The 15,136-nt window shown below is 38.5% G+C and overlaps 1 protein-coding gene across 1 annotated transcript in view; it reads right to left on the bottom strand.

Annotated features, from left to right (window-relative positions):
• Positions 1–15,136, bottom strand: part of DZANK1 (double zinc ribbon and ankyrin repeat domains 1) — a 118,769-nt gene that overhangs the window by 56,442 nt on the left and 47,191 nt on the right. The window contains exon 7 of the mRNA XM_045832945.1: positions 10,733–10,850. Within this exon, the coding sequence (XP_045688901.1) occupies positions 10,733–10,850 (118 nt within the window). The remainder of the gene's footprint in view (positions 1–10,732; positions 10,851–15,136) is intronic.

Consider the following 15,136-nt stretch of genomic DNA (forward strand, 5'->3'; position numbering starts at 1 on the left):
CATATGCTGCCTTCAAGAGACCCACCTCAGAACAAAAGACCTACACAGGCTGACAGTGACGGGCTGGAAACAAATATTCCAAGAAAATGGAAAGAAAAAAAAAAAAAAGCTAGGGTAGCAATAGACCAGACAAAAAAGACTTCAAAAAAGGAGCCATAAAAAGAGACCCAGAAGGTCACTTCATAATACTCAAGGGAAGAATCCATCAAGAAGACATAAACATAGTAAATATATATGCACCCAACATAGGAGCACCCAAATACATAGAGAAAATCTGGGAGGACTTCAAGTTAGATATTGACAGCAACAGAATTATAGTAGGAGATTTTAACACCCCATTGTAAAAAATGGACAGATCTTCCAAACAAAATATCAACAAAAGTACTGTGGCATTGAACAATGCCCTAGATGAAATGAACTTAACTAATATATATAGAGCTTTTCATCACAAAGAAGCAAAATACACATTCTTTTCAAATGCGCATGGAACATTTTAAAAGATAGAACACATGATAGGACACAAAACAAGCCTCAACAAATTCAAGAAAATTGAAATCATATCAAGCATTTTCTCCAACCACAAGGATGGAAAGTAGAAACCAACCTCAAGGACAAAAAACCCAAACACTCAAACTCATGGAGATTGAAGAGCATGCTATTAAACAATCAATGGGTCAAGAGTGAGATTAGGGAAGAAATCAGAAAGTTTCTGGAAACAAACAAAAATGAACTCATAACAATGAAAAACTTAAGAGACAAAGCAAAGGCAGTTCTGAGAGGGACGTTCATAGCAATACAGGCCTACCTAAAAAAGAGAAACATCTCAAACAACCTAACCCTACATCTACAAGAACTCAAGGAAGAACAACAAAGACAACCCAGAGCAAGGGTAATGAAGAAAATAACCAAGATCAGAGCAGAATTAAATGACATAGAGACTAAAAGCACAATTCTAAGGATCAATGAATCCAGGAGCTTGTTCTTTGAAAAGATAAACAAAATCGACAAGCCTTTAAAAAAGAGAGGACCCAAATAAACAAAATCAGAAATGAAAGAGGAGAGATTACAACTGATACCACAGAAATACAAAGGATAGTAAGAAATTACTATGAAGATCTGTATGCCAAGAAATTTGAAAACCTAGGTGAAATGGACAAATTTCTAGAAAAATATAATCTTCCAAAACTCAATACAGAAGTGGCAGAAAGCCTGAACAGACCAATAACAGCAGATGACATTGAAGCGGTAATCAAAAACCTTCCAATACACAAAAGTCCGGGTCCAGATGGTTTCACAGGAGAATTCTACAAAGCATTTAAGGAAGAGCTAACCCCTATCCTTCACAGACTATTCCAAAAAATCCATAATGACAGAAGACTCCAAAACTCTTTTTCTGAAGCCAGTATCATCCTAATCCCAAAACCAGATAAGGACATAGTAAAGAAAGAAAACTTCAGGCCAATATTGCTGATGAATACAGATGCTAAAATCCTCAACAAAATATTGGCAAACCATATCAAGCAATACATTAAAAAGATGATTCACCATGATCAAGTGGTATTCATCCTATGGATGCAAGGATGGTACAATATTTTCAAATCAATAAACATAATACACCATATAAACAAAACAAATGACAAAAATCACATGATCATATCAACAGATGCAGAAAAAGGATTTGATAAGGTACAGCACCCATTTATGATAAAAATTCTCAGCAAAGTGGGAATAGAGGGAGCATTCCTCAACATAATAAAGGCCATATATGGGAGACTTACAGCCAACATCATATTCAATGGCCAAAAACTTAAGAGCTTTCCCACTAAGATCAGGAAAAAGACAAGGATGCCTGCTTTCCCCACCCCTGTTCAACATACTACTGGAAGTCCTAGCTACAGCAATCATATAAGAAAAGGAAATAAAAGGAATCCAAATTGGAAGGAGGAAACAAAATTGTCATTGTTTGCAGATGACATGATAGCGTACATAGAAAATCCTATAGACTCCACCAAAAAACTGCTCGACCTAATGAGTTAATTTGGCAAAACAGCCAGATACGAAGTCAATACTCAGAAATCAAAGGCATTTTTGTACACCAACAATGAAACATCAGAAACAGAAATCAGGGGGAAAAATCGCATTTGATACAGCAAAAAGAAAAATAAAGTACCTAGGAATAAACCTAACCAAGGAGGTAAAACACCTGTACTCAGAAAACTATATAACACTGAATGAAGAAATTAAGGAAGACACAAACAAATGGAAGCATGTACTATGCTTATGGATTGGAAAAATTAACATCATCAAAATGGCCATACTACCCAAAGCAATTTACAGATTCAAAGCAATCCCTATTAAAGTACCCATGACATATTTCACAGATATAGAACAAATGTTTCAGAAATTTATATGGAACCATAAATGACTCCAAATAGCTGTAGCAATTTTGAGAAAGATGAACAAAGCAGGAGGGATCACAATACCTGGTTTCAAACTGTATTACAAGGCCATTGTAATCAAAACAACCTGGTACTGGCATAAAAACAGGCACAGAGAACCAATGGAATAGAACAGAGAGCCCAGAAATCAACCCAAGTGTCTATGGCCAATTAAATATTTGACAAAGGGGAAGCAACATAAAATGGAGCAAAAATAGCCTCTTCAACAAATGGTTTTGGGAGCTACATGTAAAAAAATGAAACTCGAGCACCAACTTACACCATATACAAAAATAAATTCAAGGTGGAGAAAAGACTTAAATATAAGTCATGACACAATAAAAGTCCCAGAGAAAAACATTGGCAGGAAAATCTCAGACATCCCACACAGCAATATCTTTATGGATATGTCCCCTAAAGCAAGGGACATAAAGGAAAAACTAAACAAATGGGACCTCATCAAACTAAAAATCTTCTGCATGGCTAAAGAAAACAGCACTAAAATGAAAAGAGAACCAACTACTTGGGAAAACATATTTGCCAACGATACCTCGGACAAGGGTTTGATCTCCAAAATATATAAGGAATGAACACAACTCCATTCCAGGAAGAAAAAAAAACAATTAAAAAATGGAAAAAAGGCTTGAACACTTCTCCAAGGAGGACCTATAGAGCGCCCAGAAACACATGAAAAGATACTCAGCATCACTAGCCATAAGAGAGATGCAAATTAAAGCCACAATGAGAAAGCACCTCACACCAGTCAGAATGGCCATCATAAACAAATCAGCAAACTAGTGTGGGAGAGGATGCAGAGAAAAGGGAACCCTAGTGCACTGTTGGTGGGAATGCAGACTGGTGCAGCCACTGTGGAAAACAGTACGGAATTTCCTCAGAAAACTAAAAATGGAACTGCCTTTTGACCTAGCAATACCAGTGCTGGGATTATACCCTAAGAATACTGAAACACCAATCCAAAAGATCCTATGCACCACAATGTTCATAGCAGCACAATTTACAGTAGCTAGGTGCTGGAAGCAACCTAAGTACCCATCAGTAAATGAGTGGATCAAAAAACGATGGTACATTTAAACAGTGGAATTCTACACAGCAGAGAGAAAGAAGGAGCTCCTACTCTTTGTGACAGCATGGATGGAACTGGTGAGCACTATGCTAAGTGAAATAAGCCAGGCAGTGAGGGACAAATACCATATGATCTCACCTTTAACTGGAACATAATCAACAAAATAAAAAAGTAAACAAAATATAACCAGAGTCATTAAAATTAAGAGCAATCTAATAATAGCCAGAAAGTAGGGGAAGGGGACAATGGGGAGAAGGGTTTTCAGAAACTACCATAAAGGACACATGGACAAAACCAAGGGGGAGGGTGGAAGCAAGGAAGGGAGGTGGGTTTGGAGGGGGTGGGGGGAGGGGGAGGGAGAAAATGCAGACAACTGTAATTGAACAATAAAATAATTTAAATAGAGTACAAAAATTAAATAAATAAATAAATAAATAAAATGTTTTAAAAATCATAAGGTAAGATTGTGTGATAACAATAGTCTGAAAAAATAAGAAATTTCAAAAAGAAATTATTTTAAAAGAGCCATTTCAAACTACCGGGAGCTGTTTGTTATTTTATTTGTTGTGTTATCTTCTTCCAGGCGTTTTAAAGACATCATGGAAGTAAATTAAATTAAGTTCTATGACATGTCCATTTAATGGACCCCCTTGCTTGAAGTCATAACTTAGTTTTAAAACTCTAGACTTTCAATTCACTGAATTAGCCACTTTTTCTTACTATCTTTTTTCTTAGTGACTACCTTTTCACTTTTATTTATATAGTTATTTATATTTCTAGCTGTGGATTTATTGCCATTTTAATGTTAATCATTTTGATCTTTTTCATAGGAAATTCCCTTTAGCATTTCACGTAGTAATGGCCTGGTGATGATGAATTCCTTTAGTTTTGTCTTGTCTGTGAAGCATGTTATCTGATCTTCATTCTAAATGATAGCTTTTCTAGATAGAGTAATCTAGATTATAGGTCCTTATTTTTCATCACTTTGAATACTTTTTCCCAATACCTTTTAGCCTGCCAAGTTTCTTTTGGGAAATCAGCTGACAGTCTTATGGGAATTTCTCTACAGGTAACTCTGCTTTTTCTTCTGCTTTTAAGATTCACTCTTTATAAACATTGGCATTTTAATTATGGTGTGTCTTGGTGTAGTCCTCTTTAGTCCAACTTGTTTGGGACTATCTGTGCTTCCTGGACTTCTAATATTTTTATAAATATTTTATTTTTTTTAGTTTAATTTGTAAAGATTTTATTTATTTATTTTTAGAGAGGGAAGGGAGGGAGAAAGAGAGAGTGAGAGAGAGAGAAACATCAATATGCGGTTGCTGGGGGCCATGGCCTGCAACCTAGGCATGTGCCCTTAGTGGGAATTGAACCTGCGATGCCTGATTTGCAGCCCACGCTCAATCCACTGAGCTATGCCAGCCAGGGCTGCTTCCTGGACTTTTATGTCTACTTCTTTAACCAAATTAGGGAAGTTTTCTTTCATTATTTTTTCAAATAAATTTTCAATTTCTTCTTCTTCCTCTTTCTCTGGCACCCCTATCATATGATTTGGATGTAGGTACATTTAAAGATGTCCCAGAAGTTCCTAAGTCTATTCTTGTTTCTTTGAATTCTTTTTCCTTCCTGCTGTTCTTATTGAATGCTTTTTCCTTCCTTGTATTCTAAATCATTGATTAGATTCTTGGCTTCATCCCCTCCATTATTAGTTCCCTGTAGATTTTTCTTTATTTCAATTAATGCAAACTTCATTTCTGCCTGGGTAATTTTTATGCTGTTGACATACCCAATGAGTTCCTGGAGCATCCTGATAAATAGTGTTTTGAACTGTGCATCTGACAGATTGTTTATCTCCATTTCATTTAGTTCTTTTTCTGGAGTTTTGTTCTGTTCTTTCATTTGGGCTGGCCATATTTCTTTGTCTTCTCCTTTTGGCAGCCTCCTTGTGTTTGTTTCTGTGTATAAGGTAGAGCTGCTTTGACTCCCTGTCTTTTTAGCATGGTTTATTGTAGAAAGTGTACCTGTTAAGTTGTGTGGGGAAGATCCTTAGGTAATTGTCAGAGCAGGGAAACCCCTGTTAACCCTCTGTTGCTGCATGTGTGGAAGGGCCCCGAGAGGGGACAATGCTGCTGTCTGGCCTCTGGAGTTTTTCCCTGGAGAAAGCTGTCTTTCAGTACTTTCCCTGTTGCCAGTCATTTCACTTCCTCCCTGTATGCCACTGGTACCCTTCCAGCTGTTGCCCTGGTGCTGAATCCCAGGGGGATGAGTCCTAAGTCCATTGCAGGCCCTTTAAGAGGAATCTCTTGAGATTCATGCAGTTTCTGCCACTGCCCCAAACACTACTGGTCTTGACAGCCAGAAGTTATAGGGATTTATCTTCCTGGCACTGATACCTTGGTCTGGGTCATTGGGTGTGGGTCTGGGATCCCTCACTCCTGAGATATCTGTCCAGATATTTATCCACCACACATGGATGTGGGACCGTGAATTCTCATCTCTGTGCTTCTTCATGCCCCTCCATGTCTACTCACCTCTCCGCACCTCTCTACCTTCGCACGCCTCTCTGTATCCCAACCCCTCCTACCCATCCGGATGAATGTAGCTTCTTTAAAATCCCTGGTTGTTGGACTTCCATACAGCTTGATTTTCAAACAATTCTGTGTTACATTTGTTTCATAGTCTAGCTGTATTTTTTTGCTGTAGTTTTGCGAGGAGGCAAGGCACATTTACCTATGCCTCCATCTTAGTGACTACCTTTTAAAATTCTGATTTTTCACATTTATGGTCATTTCACAGATCCTTTTATTAAAAAAGCCTGAAGTATCAAGTACATAAAAGATGAATACATTTTTGTGAGCACATTGATTTTTAGTAAGCCAACTATGTTTTCTAACAAACTACAAACTTATTGGTAGGATAATATCAATTATAATCTATACTTGGCTAAAACTTTTCAAATTTTTTTTGTGTTTATGCTATTATAGTTGTCCCAATTTATCTTCCTTTGCACCCTCCATGCAGCCTGCCCCCACACCCTCAGGCTATCCACACAGTGTCCATATCCACAGGGTCATGCATATATGTTCTTTGGCTACTGTATTCCCTATGCTGTACTTTACATCCCATGACTATTCTGTAACAACCAATTTGTACTTCTAAACCCTTCACCTTTTTGGCCAATTAATCTGACCACTCTCCATCCAGCAACTGTCAAAATATTCCCTGTATCTATGATTCTGTTTTTCTCTTGCTTGTTTATTTTATTTTTAGAATCAATTGTTGATAGATATGGATTTATTGCCATTTTATTGTTCATATGTTTTATATTCTTCTTCAAAAAGACCACTTGATATTTCATATAACACTGGTTTGGTGGTGATGATCTCCTTTAGCTTTTTCTAGTGTGGGAAGCTCTTTATCTATCCTTTGATACAAAATGATAGCTTTGCTGGGAAGAGTAATCTTGGTTGTAGGTTCTTTGTTTTCATCATTTTAAGTATTTCCTGCAAATTCCTTCTAGCCTTCAAAGTTTCTTTTGAGAAACAAGCTGACAGTTTTATGGTGGCTCAATTGGAAGTAACTAACAGCTTTACTCTTGCTACTTTTAAGATTTTCTCTTTGTCTTTAACCTTTGGCATTTGAATTATGATGTGACTTGGTGTGAGCCTCTTTAAGTTCATTTGGTTGGGATTCTCTGAACTTCCTGGATTTGTATGCCTATTTCCTTCACCAAATTAGGAAACTTTTCTGTCATTATTTTTCCATTCTTCTTTAAAATTATATTTTATTGATTATGCTATTACAGTTGTCCCAATTTTTACCCTTTCCCCCTCCACTCACACCCCCCATTCTCTCAGGCAATCCCCACACCATTGTTTATATCCATGGATCATGTGTTGGTTCTTTGGCTACTCCATTCCTATATTGTATTTTATATCCCTGTAGCTATTCTGTAACTACATATTAGTACTATTTAATTCCTTCACTTCTTCATCCACTCCCCCTAACACCCTCCCATTTGGCAACCGTTCAAACATTCTTTGAATCCATGATTCTGTCTTTTCAAAAGCGTCCTTCACTTTTTCCTCCACTTTGCTGCCATACTCAACCAATTCTGTGAGCATCCTGATTACCAGTGTTTTGAACTGTGCATCTCATAGGTAGGCTATCTCTTACTCACTTAGTTGTATTTTTTCTGGAGCTTTGATCTGTTCTTCCATTTGGGCCATTTTTTGTCTTGGTGTACCCATTATGTAGTAAGTGGCAGAGCCTTAGGTATTTGCCAGGTCAGGCCAACCCACATTGCTGTGTTGTGGTGCTGTAAGTGGGGGAGGGATCTGAGAGGGAACAATGCAGCTTTTCAGCTCTGTCAGCTTTTAGTCACTGCTGCTGCTACCCACAAGCAAATTAGGCCCTTCTGGTGCTGATTCCAAAGTAGGTAGGTTTGTGTATGTTCTAGGACTCTGTGGGTCTCTCCAATGAACTCTCCTGTGAGGCTGGAAGTTTCTCCCTCTGCCTCAAACTTCACAGGTTTTTTCAGTCAGAGGTTTTGAGGCTTTATTTCCCTGCACAGAGGTCCTGGGTTGTGCAGTCTGTCTTGTTCCACAGTTGTACCTCCTGGTTTATCAACACACAAATGTGGGACCACTCAGTCTGATAGCCACAGACTCGCCCACCCCACTCCTCCAGCTGCCACCTGGCTGTGAGTCCTCTACACTCAGCTGCCCATCTCTGCTCCTCCTACCAGTCTGGATGAATGTTTCTTCTTTAACTCCTTGGTGGTCGGACTTCTATACAGTTTGATTTTCTGGCAGTTCTGCTTGTTTTTTTGTTTTAAATTTGTTGTTTTCCTTCTTTTACTTGTCCTAGGAGGAACAGTATGTCTGCCTATGCCTTCATCTTGGTCAGAAGTTCCTCTAATAACCTTTAGATTTAGGGAACCACTAGCTAGGAGTCTGTGGAAGAACCGGATATAAAATCCTGAAGGCAGCACCATCATAATGCAAACAAATGAACAAAAACTAACATGACAAGTTTCAGGTATTATTTATCTTTTAGACCAGGATATCCAAAATGCAGAATCTGGCAGTTCTGGTTAGTTTTTGTTTAAATTTGTCTTTGTCTTTCTTTTGGTTGTGCGAGGAGACACAGTGTGTCTACCTAATCCTCCATCTTGGCCAGAAGTTGCTCAGTTTTCAATTTCTTGCTCTCTATGTTCTCCTTCTGACACTCCAATGATGCAAAGGCTGGTATGCTTGAAGACACCCCAGTGGCTCCTTACACCATCCTTGGTTTTGGGGGGTGGTTTTTTACTGTTTTTCTTCTTTCTGTTCTGAATGGGTGTTTGTTCCTTCCTTATATTCTGAATTTCTGATTCACTCTCTACTTCATGTAATGTACTGTTGATTCCCTGTAAATTTTCTTTATTTCAATTAGTGTGTTCTTCATTTCTGACTGACTCTTTTTCATGGTGTTGAGGGCCTAAGTTCAATGAGCATCCTTATCATCAGTGTTTTGAACTCTGCATTTAGTAGCTTGCTTGTCTCCATTTTGTTTAGTTCTTTTTCTGGAGTTTTGTTTTGTTCTTTCATTTGGTCCATGTTTCTTGTGTCCTCATTTTGGCAGCCTCCCTGTGTTTGTTTCTCTGCATTAGGCTATGTCTCCCAGGCTTGGTAGAGTGGCCTAATATAGTAGGTATACTGTAGGGTCTAGTGGCACAGCCTCCCTTATCACCCTAGCTGGGTCCTCAGGTGTGCCCACCTTGTGGGTTGTTTATACCTGCATCTTGTAGTTGAGCCTTGATTGCTGTTGACATGTCAAAAGTCAGTCACTGCCTGTGTTCTGTCCGGGGCCACCAAGCATAAGCTACAAAGTGATCTGCAGATGGCTGCTAGCTGAGCTGGGCTTGGAGGTGCCCAGGTGAGGCCAAGCTGAGATCCAAGGCTGGCTGCTGCTAGTGCCAGGCCTGGGGCCACTTAGTGAGAGGTACAGGGCTTCTGGAGGCTGGATGCTGCATGTTTGAGAGACTAGGAAAATCTGAAGCATGAGGAAAGACAAGTCATTCATATGGAAAAGTCAGTGGATACAGCTCTGGTGGGCCTGAAAGTTGGGTATGACTGGGCCTCTGGGAATTATCAGGGTAGAAAGAATGGTGTGAGCCAGATCTATGAAGTCACAGATATGGTGCTAGCCTGACTGTTCTGTGAGGAGAGGACTCATCAAAGGAACAATGGCTTCTACCAATACTTCTGTCTAGGAAAAAGCTGTACCCCTGCCCTTGCCCTGATGCTAGAGGATTCAGTCCCTCCACATATGTCACTGGTACCTTTCAATCTGCTGCTTTCAGTGGGAGTGAGTCCAAGTAAGTCCATGCATGGGTCCTTTAAGAGGAACTGCCTGGGACTCCAGGAGTTTCTGTCTTCCTCAGCCTCAATCCCCACTGGTTTTTAAAGCTGTAAGTTATGGGGACTTTTGTTCCTGGGCTGGAGGGCCTGGTGTGGGTATGGGGCTCCTCACTCCTGAGATTTGCCTTCCAATTTTTATCCACCAAACATGTGTGTGGGACTAGCTCATTAAGTGCCTCCACCCTCTATCTAGTCTCGATGTGACTTCTTTTTTAATTTCACAGTTGTAGGCCTATTTTTCCGCTTGATTTATGGCAGTTCTGAATAATTGTTATTCTATAGTAGTTGTAATTTTGATGTTGTTGTGTGAGAAGGTGAGCTCTATTTACCTATGCCACCATCTTGACCAGAAGTCCCAGGGATCCCTTGACTTAAACTTTATAATTTAGGTGTTCTGATTTATTTATAGTCAATATAAACAGCTTCTTTGGACAGAATGATGTGTTTTATCACTATCTAAAGGTGTAACTGAAACATCTCATTTATTTCTAAAATACACTTCATTATTGTACCCAGGTTATGAACAGAAATACCACACAAGTAGGAAACTCATCTTTATCCATGGATGCACCATTGAAACAATAAGATTTCTCTCTCTTTTTGAGCCTGTGCTTCTACAAGGCCACACACAAAGGAACAAGTATTGCAAACAGTTTTTTCATTTGGGTAGTAAAAGATTAATCTCCCAGTAATATTTTCAACAATTATTTATGTTTGTGGTTTGTGTATGCCAGGTATTGTGCTACTGCTGCAAATAAAGATCAGATAATCCAATGAAAGGAGCTTTTAAGGGCTGTGCTGCTCACCTGAGCTCCTTCTGGGGGTGGGAGATGACAACCAAATATTGGTGGAACAGGAGAGCCACATTCTTGACAGAAGCGAGCAAAGGGATCAGATGGGCGGGGGGCAAGACACCGGGCACACCTACAACAGAAGAGGTTCCTGATTGGCCGTGTTCTGATGGGTTCACATTAAGAAGTCAGGTAAAAATCTAAAAGTGTTCAAGATGTTTAAAAAAAATTAAAAATATAAAAAGCAGAACACTCTTAAAGGCTATAGAACAAGTTCTCTAGTCATTTTTATCACAAACTGACCTCATACCTGGAACCACTGGTATTCTTTACCTGTAGGCCATCTCACTTCCTGACTACAGCTGAAGGTATCAACAGTCTTGATCCCACTTCTTAGTGGGGATCTGACTTGTCCTATCACATTGGTTTTGGTATTGGATTTATGAGGATAAACCTAGGGAATTCCAGTAATGTCTATATTGCACTTTTCAGACTTCCTATCTGAGCATCAAAGCCAGTCTGTGTAGCAATCTAGGGGGTCACTGTCAGTAAAGCTCTGCCTGGAAAACATCCTCAATGTGCTGAGGACCCCATAAAAAAACCCTAAGTCATACTCAATGGTGGAAGGCTGAAAGCTTTTCCTCTAAGATCAATAACAACTCAAAAATACCCATGTTCCCTGTTTCTACCCAACATAGTATTGAAATTTCTAACCAAAGAAACTAAGCAAGAAAAAAATAAAAGGTATCCAACTAGAAAGAAAGAAGTAAAATGACCTCTCTTCACAGATGATATGATCTTATATGTAGAAAATCCTGGAGAATACACACTTACAAGTACATTATTAGATCTACTAAGTAAATTTAGAAGTGGTAGAATAGAATAATCAACACAGAAAAAAATCTGTTGTATTCTTAAGAATAATCTAAAAAGGAAATTAAGAAAACAATTATATTTATTATAGCACCAGAAAAATAAAATAAAATATTTAGGAATCAATTTAACCATGGAGGTAAAAGACTTGTACAATGAAAATTATAAAACTTCTCAGGAAGTAATTAAAAAAGACAAATACAAGGAAAGATATCTTGTATTCATGAATTAGAAGACTTAATGTTAAGATGAAAATACTATCCAAAGCAATCTACAGGTTTAATTCAATACCTATCAAACTTTCAATGACCTTTTTTTGCAGGAAGAAAAACTTTTCCTAAATTCATATGGAATCTCAAGGAACCCAAAATAGTCAAAACAGTCTTTGAAAAAGAACAACAAGGTTGGATGACTCACACTTCCTGATTTCAAAGTTCACTACACAGCTAATTAATAAAAGTTGTATTCTTCTAATATAAGGACAGACATATGGACCAATGGAATAGAATAGAGAGCCCAGAAATAAACCTTTGCACATATGGTCAAATGATTTTTGGCAAGAATGTGAACACCATTCAATGGGGAAAGGACAATCTTTCTAACAATGGTGCTAGGAAAACTGGATATTCACAAGCAAAAGAATAAAATTGTCTCCTTACCTTACACCATATACAAAAACCAACCAAAATGGATAAAAAATCTGAATGTAAGAGATGTATCTATGATCCTCTTAGAAAAACACATAAAGGACAATTTTCATGACACTAGACTTGGCAATAATTTCTTGGGTATCCTACCAACAGCATTGACACACACAAAAAATAGATAAACAGAATGTGATCAAAATTAAAAACTTTCATGTATCCAAGGACACCATCAAGGGAGTGAAAAGACAACCTAAAAATGGAATAAAATATTCCTATCATACTGTTATTAATACCTAATAAGGGATTAATGTCCAGAATACATAAAGAAAGTCAACTTAACAAAAAACAAACAACATAAAAAAGTCGGCAAAAGACTTGAATAGACATTTCTCCAAAGAAGATATAAAAATATCCAAGAAGCACATGAAAAGATGCTCAATGTAATTTGCCATTAGGAAAACATAAATCAAAACCACAATGAGATACCATTTTATATTCATTAGGATAGCTATTATCAAAAAAATGAGAGGAGTTGCAGACAACATGGAGGCATAGGTAGAAACCCTTCACTTCCTTGCACAACCAAAAGGAGGATAACAACCAATCTGAAATCAATAAACAATGAAAAAAGCCAGAAAAAATCAAATTGCATGGAACTCTGACACCAAAGGAATTAAAGAAAAAATCAACCTGAACAACCAGACCAGGAAGGTGGTGGACGGCAAGGGCCAAGTCAGAAAAACCCCAGACATCCAGTGGACCTTGGGGGTGAGACTGGCTGCCAGGATCAGTGGACTGCACAGGAGGGGATGATTTAAGGGGACTCAGAGGTGGCTGTGGGCTACCGCCGTTGCGATGGTAAGAAAAGCTCCCAGTCTCACACAAGAGTTGAAAAGTACACTAGAGGTGAGCAGGCAAGCTGCATTTTTCCCTCTCTGGCCCCTCCCCCACAGGCAGCGCCACCACACAGGAAAGAGGGTTGCCCTGCCCTGGTGAATACCTAAGGCTCTGCCCCCCTGTTATCAGGTGTGCCAAGACAAAGAAATATGGCCCAAATGAAAGAACAGAGCAAAACCTCAGAAAGAGAACTAAGCAATGAGGAGATAGCCAACCTATCTCTTGGAGAATTTAAAGTCCTGGTAATCAAAATGATCACAGAACTGATTGAGCTTGGTTGAAAAATGAAAAAACAAATGCAGGATACCCAAAATGAAATAAAGCAAAATATTCAGGGAACCAACAGTGACAGGAAGGAAACCAGGACTCAAAGCAATGATTTGGAACAAAAAGGGAAAAATAAACATCCAACCAGAACAGAATGAAGAAACAAGAATTCAAAAAAGTGAAGAGAGACTTACGAACCTCTGGGACAGCCTGAGACACTCCAATATCCGAATTATAGAGGTGCCAGAAGGAGAAGAACAACAACAAGAAATTGAAAACTTATTTGAACAAATAATGAAGGAAAACTTCCCAATCTGACAAAGGAAATAGACTTCTAGAAAGTCCAGGAAGCCCAGAGAGTCCCCAGGAAGTTGGACCCAAAGAGGAACACACCAAGGCACATCATCATTAACTTACCCAAGATTAAAGATAAGGAGAGAATCCTAAAAGCAGCAAGAGGAAAGGAGACAGTTACCTACAAAGGAGTGCCTGTAAGGCTATCAGCTGATTTCTCAAAAGAAACCTTGTGGGCAAGATGGGGCTAGAAGGAAGTGTTTCAAGTCATGAACGACAAGGACCTACATCCAAGATTACTCCATCCAGCAAAGCTTTCATTTAGAATGGAAGGGCAGGTAAAGTGCTTCTCATGTAAAGTCAAGTTAAAGGAGTTCATCATCACCAAGCCATTATTATATGAAATGTTAAAGGGGCTTATCTAAGAAAAAAGAAGATAAAAAACTGTGAACAGCAAAATGACAACAAAGTCACAACTATCAACAAATGAACCTAAAAGAAAAGAAAAAACAATGAAAACAAAAACTAAGCAAACAACCAGAACAGGAACAGAATCAGAGAAATGGACATCACATGGAGGGATTTCAGTGTGGAGGGGAAAGGGAGGAATAGGCGTTAAAAGTTACAGGGAAGAAGAAGCGTGGTTAGTAGGCATAAGGTACTATGCCAGGAAGAGATAAATGATAGGAAGAGATAGGAAGAGATAAAAAAAAATGGTGTGGGAAACCGAGGAGTCAAAGAACTTATATGTACAACCCATGGATGTGAACTAAGAGAGGGGAATGCTGGAGGGTTGAGGGGTGTAGGACAGGGGGTGGGATAGAGGAAGAAAAATTGGGAAAACTGTAATAGCATAATCAATAAAAATATTTTAAAAAAATGAAAAAAGTACTGTAAGGATATGAAAATTTAACACCCTTGTGTATTTCTGATGGAAAAGTAAAATGATGCAGGTGCTGTACAAAACAGTTCAACAGTTCCTCCTCAAAATGTTAAACATAGAATTACCATATAATCCAGAAATGTTGTCTGATTCCACTTGAATGAGGTAAGTAGAATAGACAGTCATAGAAACAGAAAGTAGAATAGAGGTTACCAAGGGCTGGAGGGAGTAATGGGGAGTTATTATTTAATGGGAACTGGGTTCTGTTTAGAACAATAAGATTGTTCTAGAAATGAATACTGGTAATGGTTGCACAACATTGTAAATGTTCTTAATGTCAGGAAATTTTACACTTAAAATGCTTAAAATGGTAAATTTTACTTATGCATATTTTACCACAATAAGTAAGTATTGTAAGGTTTTCTTAGACCCCGCCGAGGAAATAAACAACCAATTAGCCATGGAAACAGGCAGATGAGCTTTATTTTGGAAGTTTGTGCTCCTGGCTCCTGGGCGAAGTTTTCTCTGCCCAGAGAAGGGGCTAAGAAAAGACCAAGA

This window comes from Phyllostomus hastatus, unplaced genomic scaffold, assembly GCF_019186645.2.
Source record: "Phyllostomus hastatus isolate PE091 unplaced genomic scaffold, TTU_PhHast_1.1 phas_contig_17, whole genome shotgun sequence".
NCBI classification, from domain to species: Eukaryota; Metazoa; Chordata; class Mammalia; order Chiroptera; family Phyllostomidae; genus Phyllostomus; species Phyllostomus hastatus.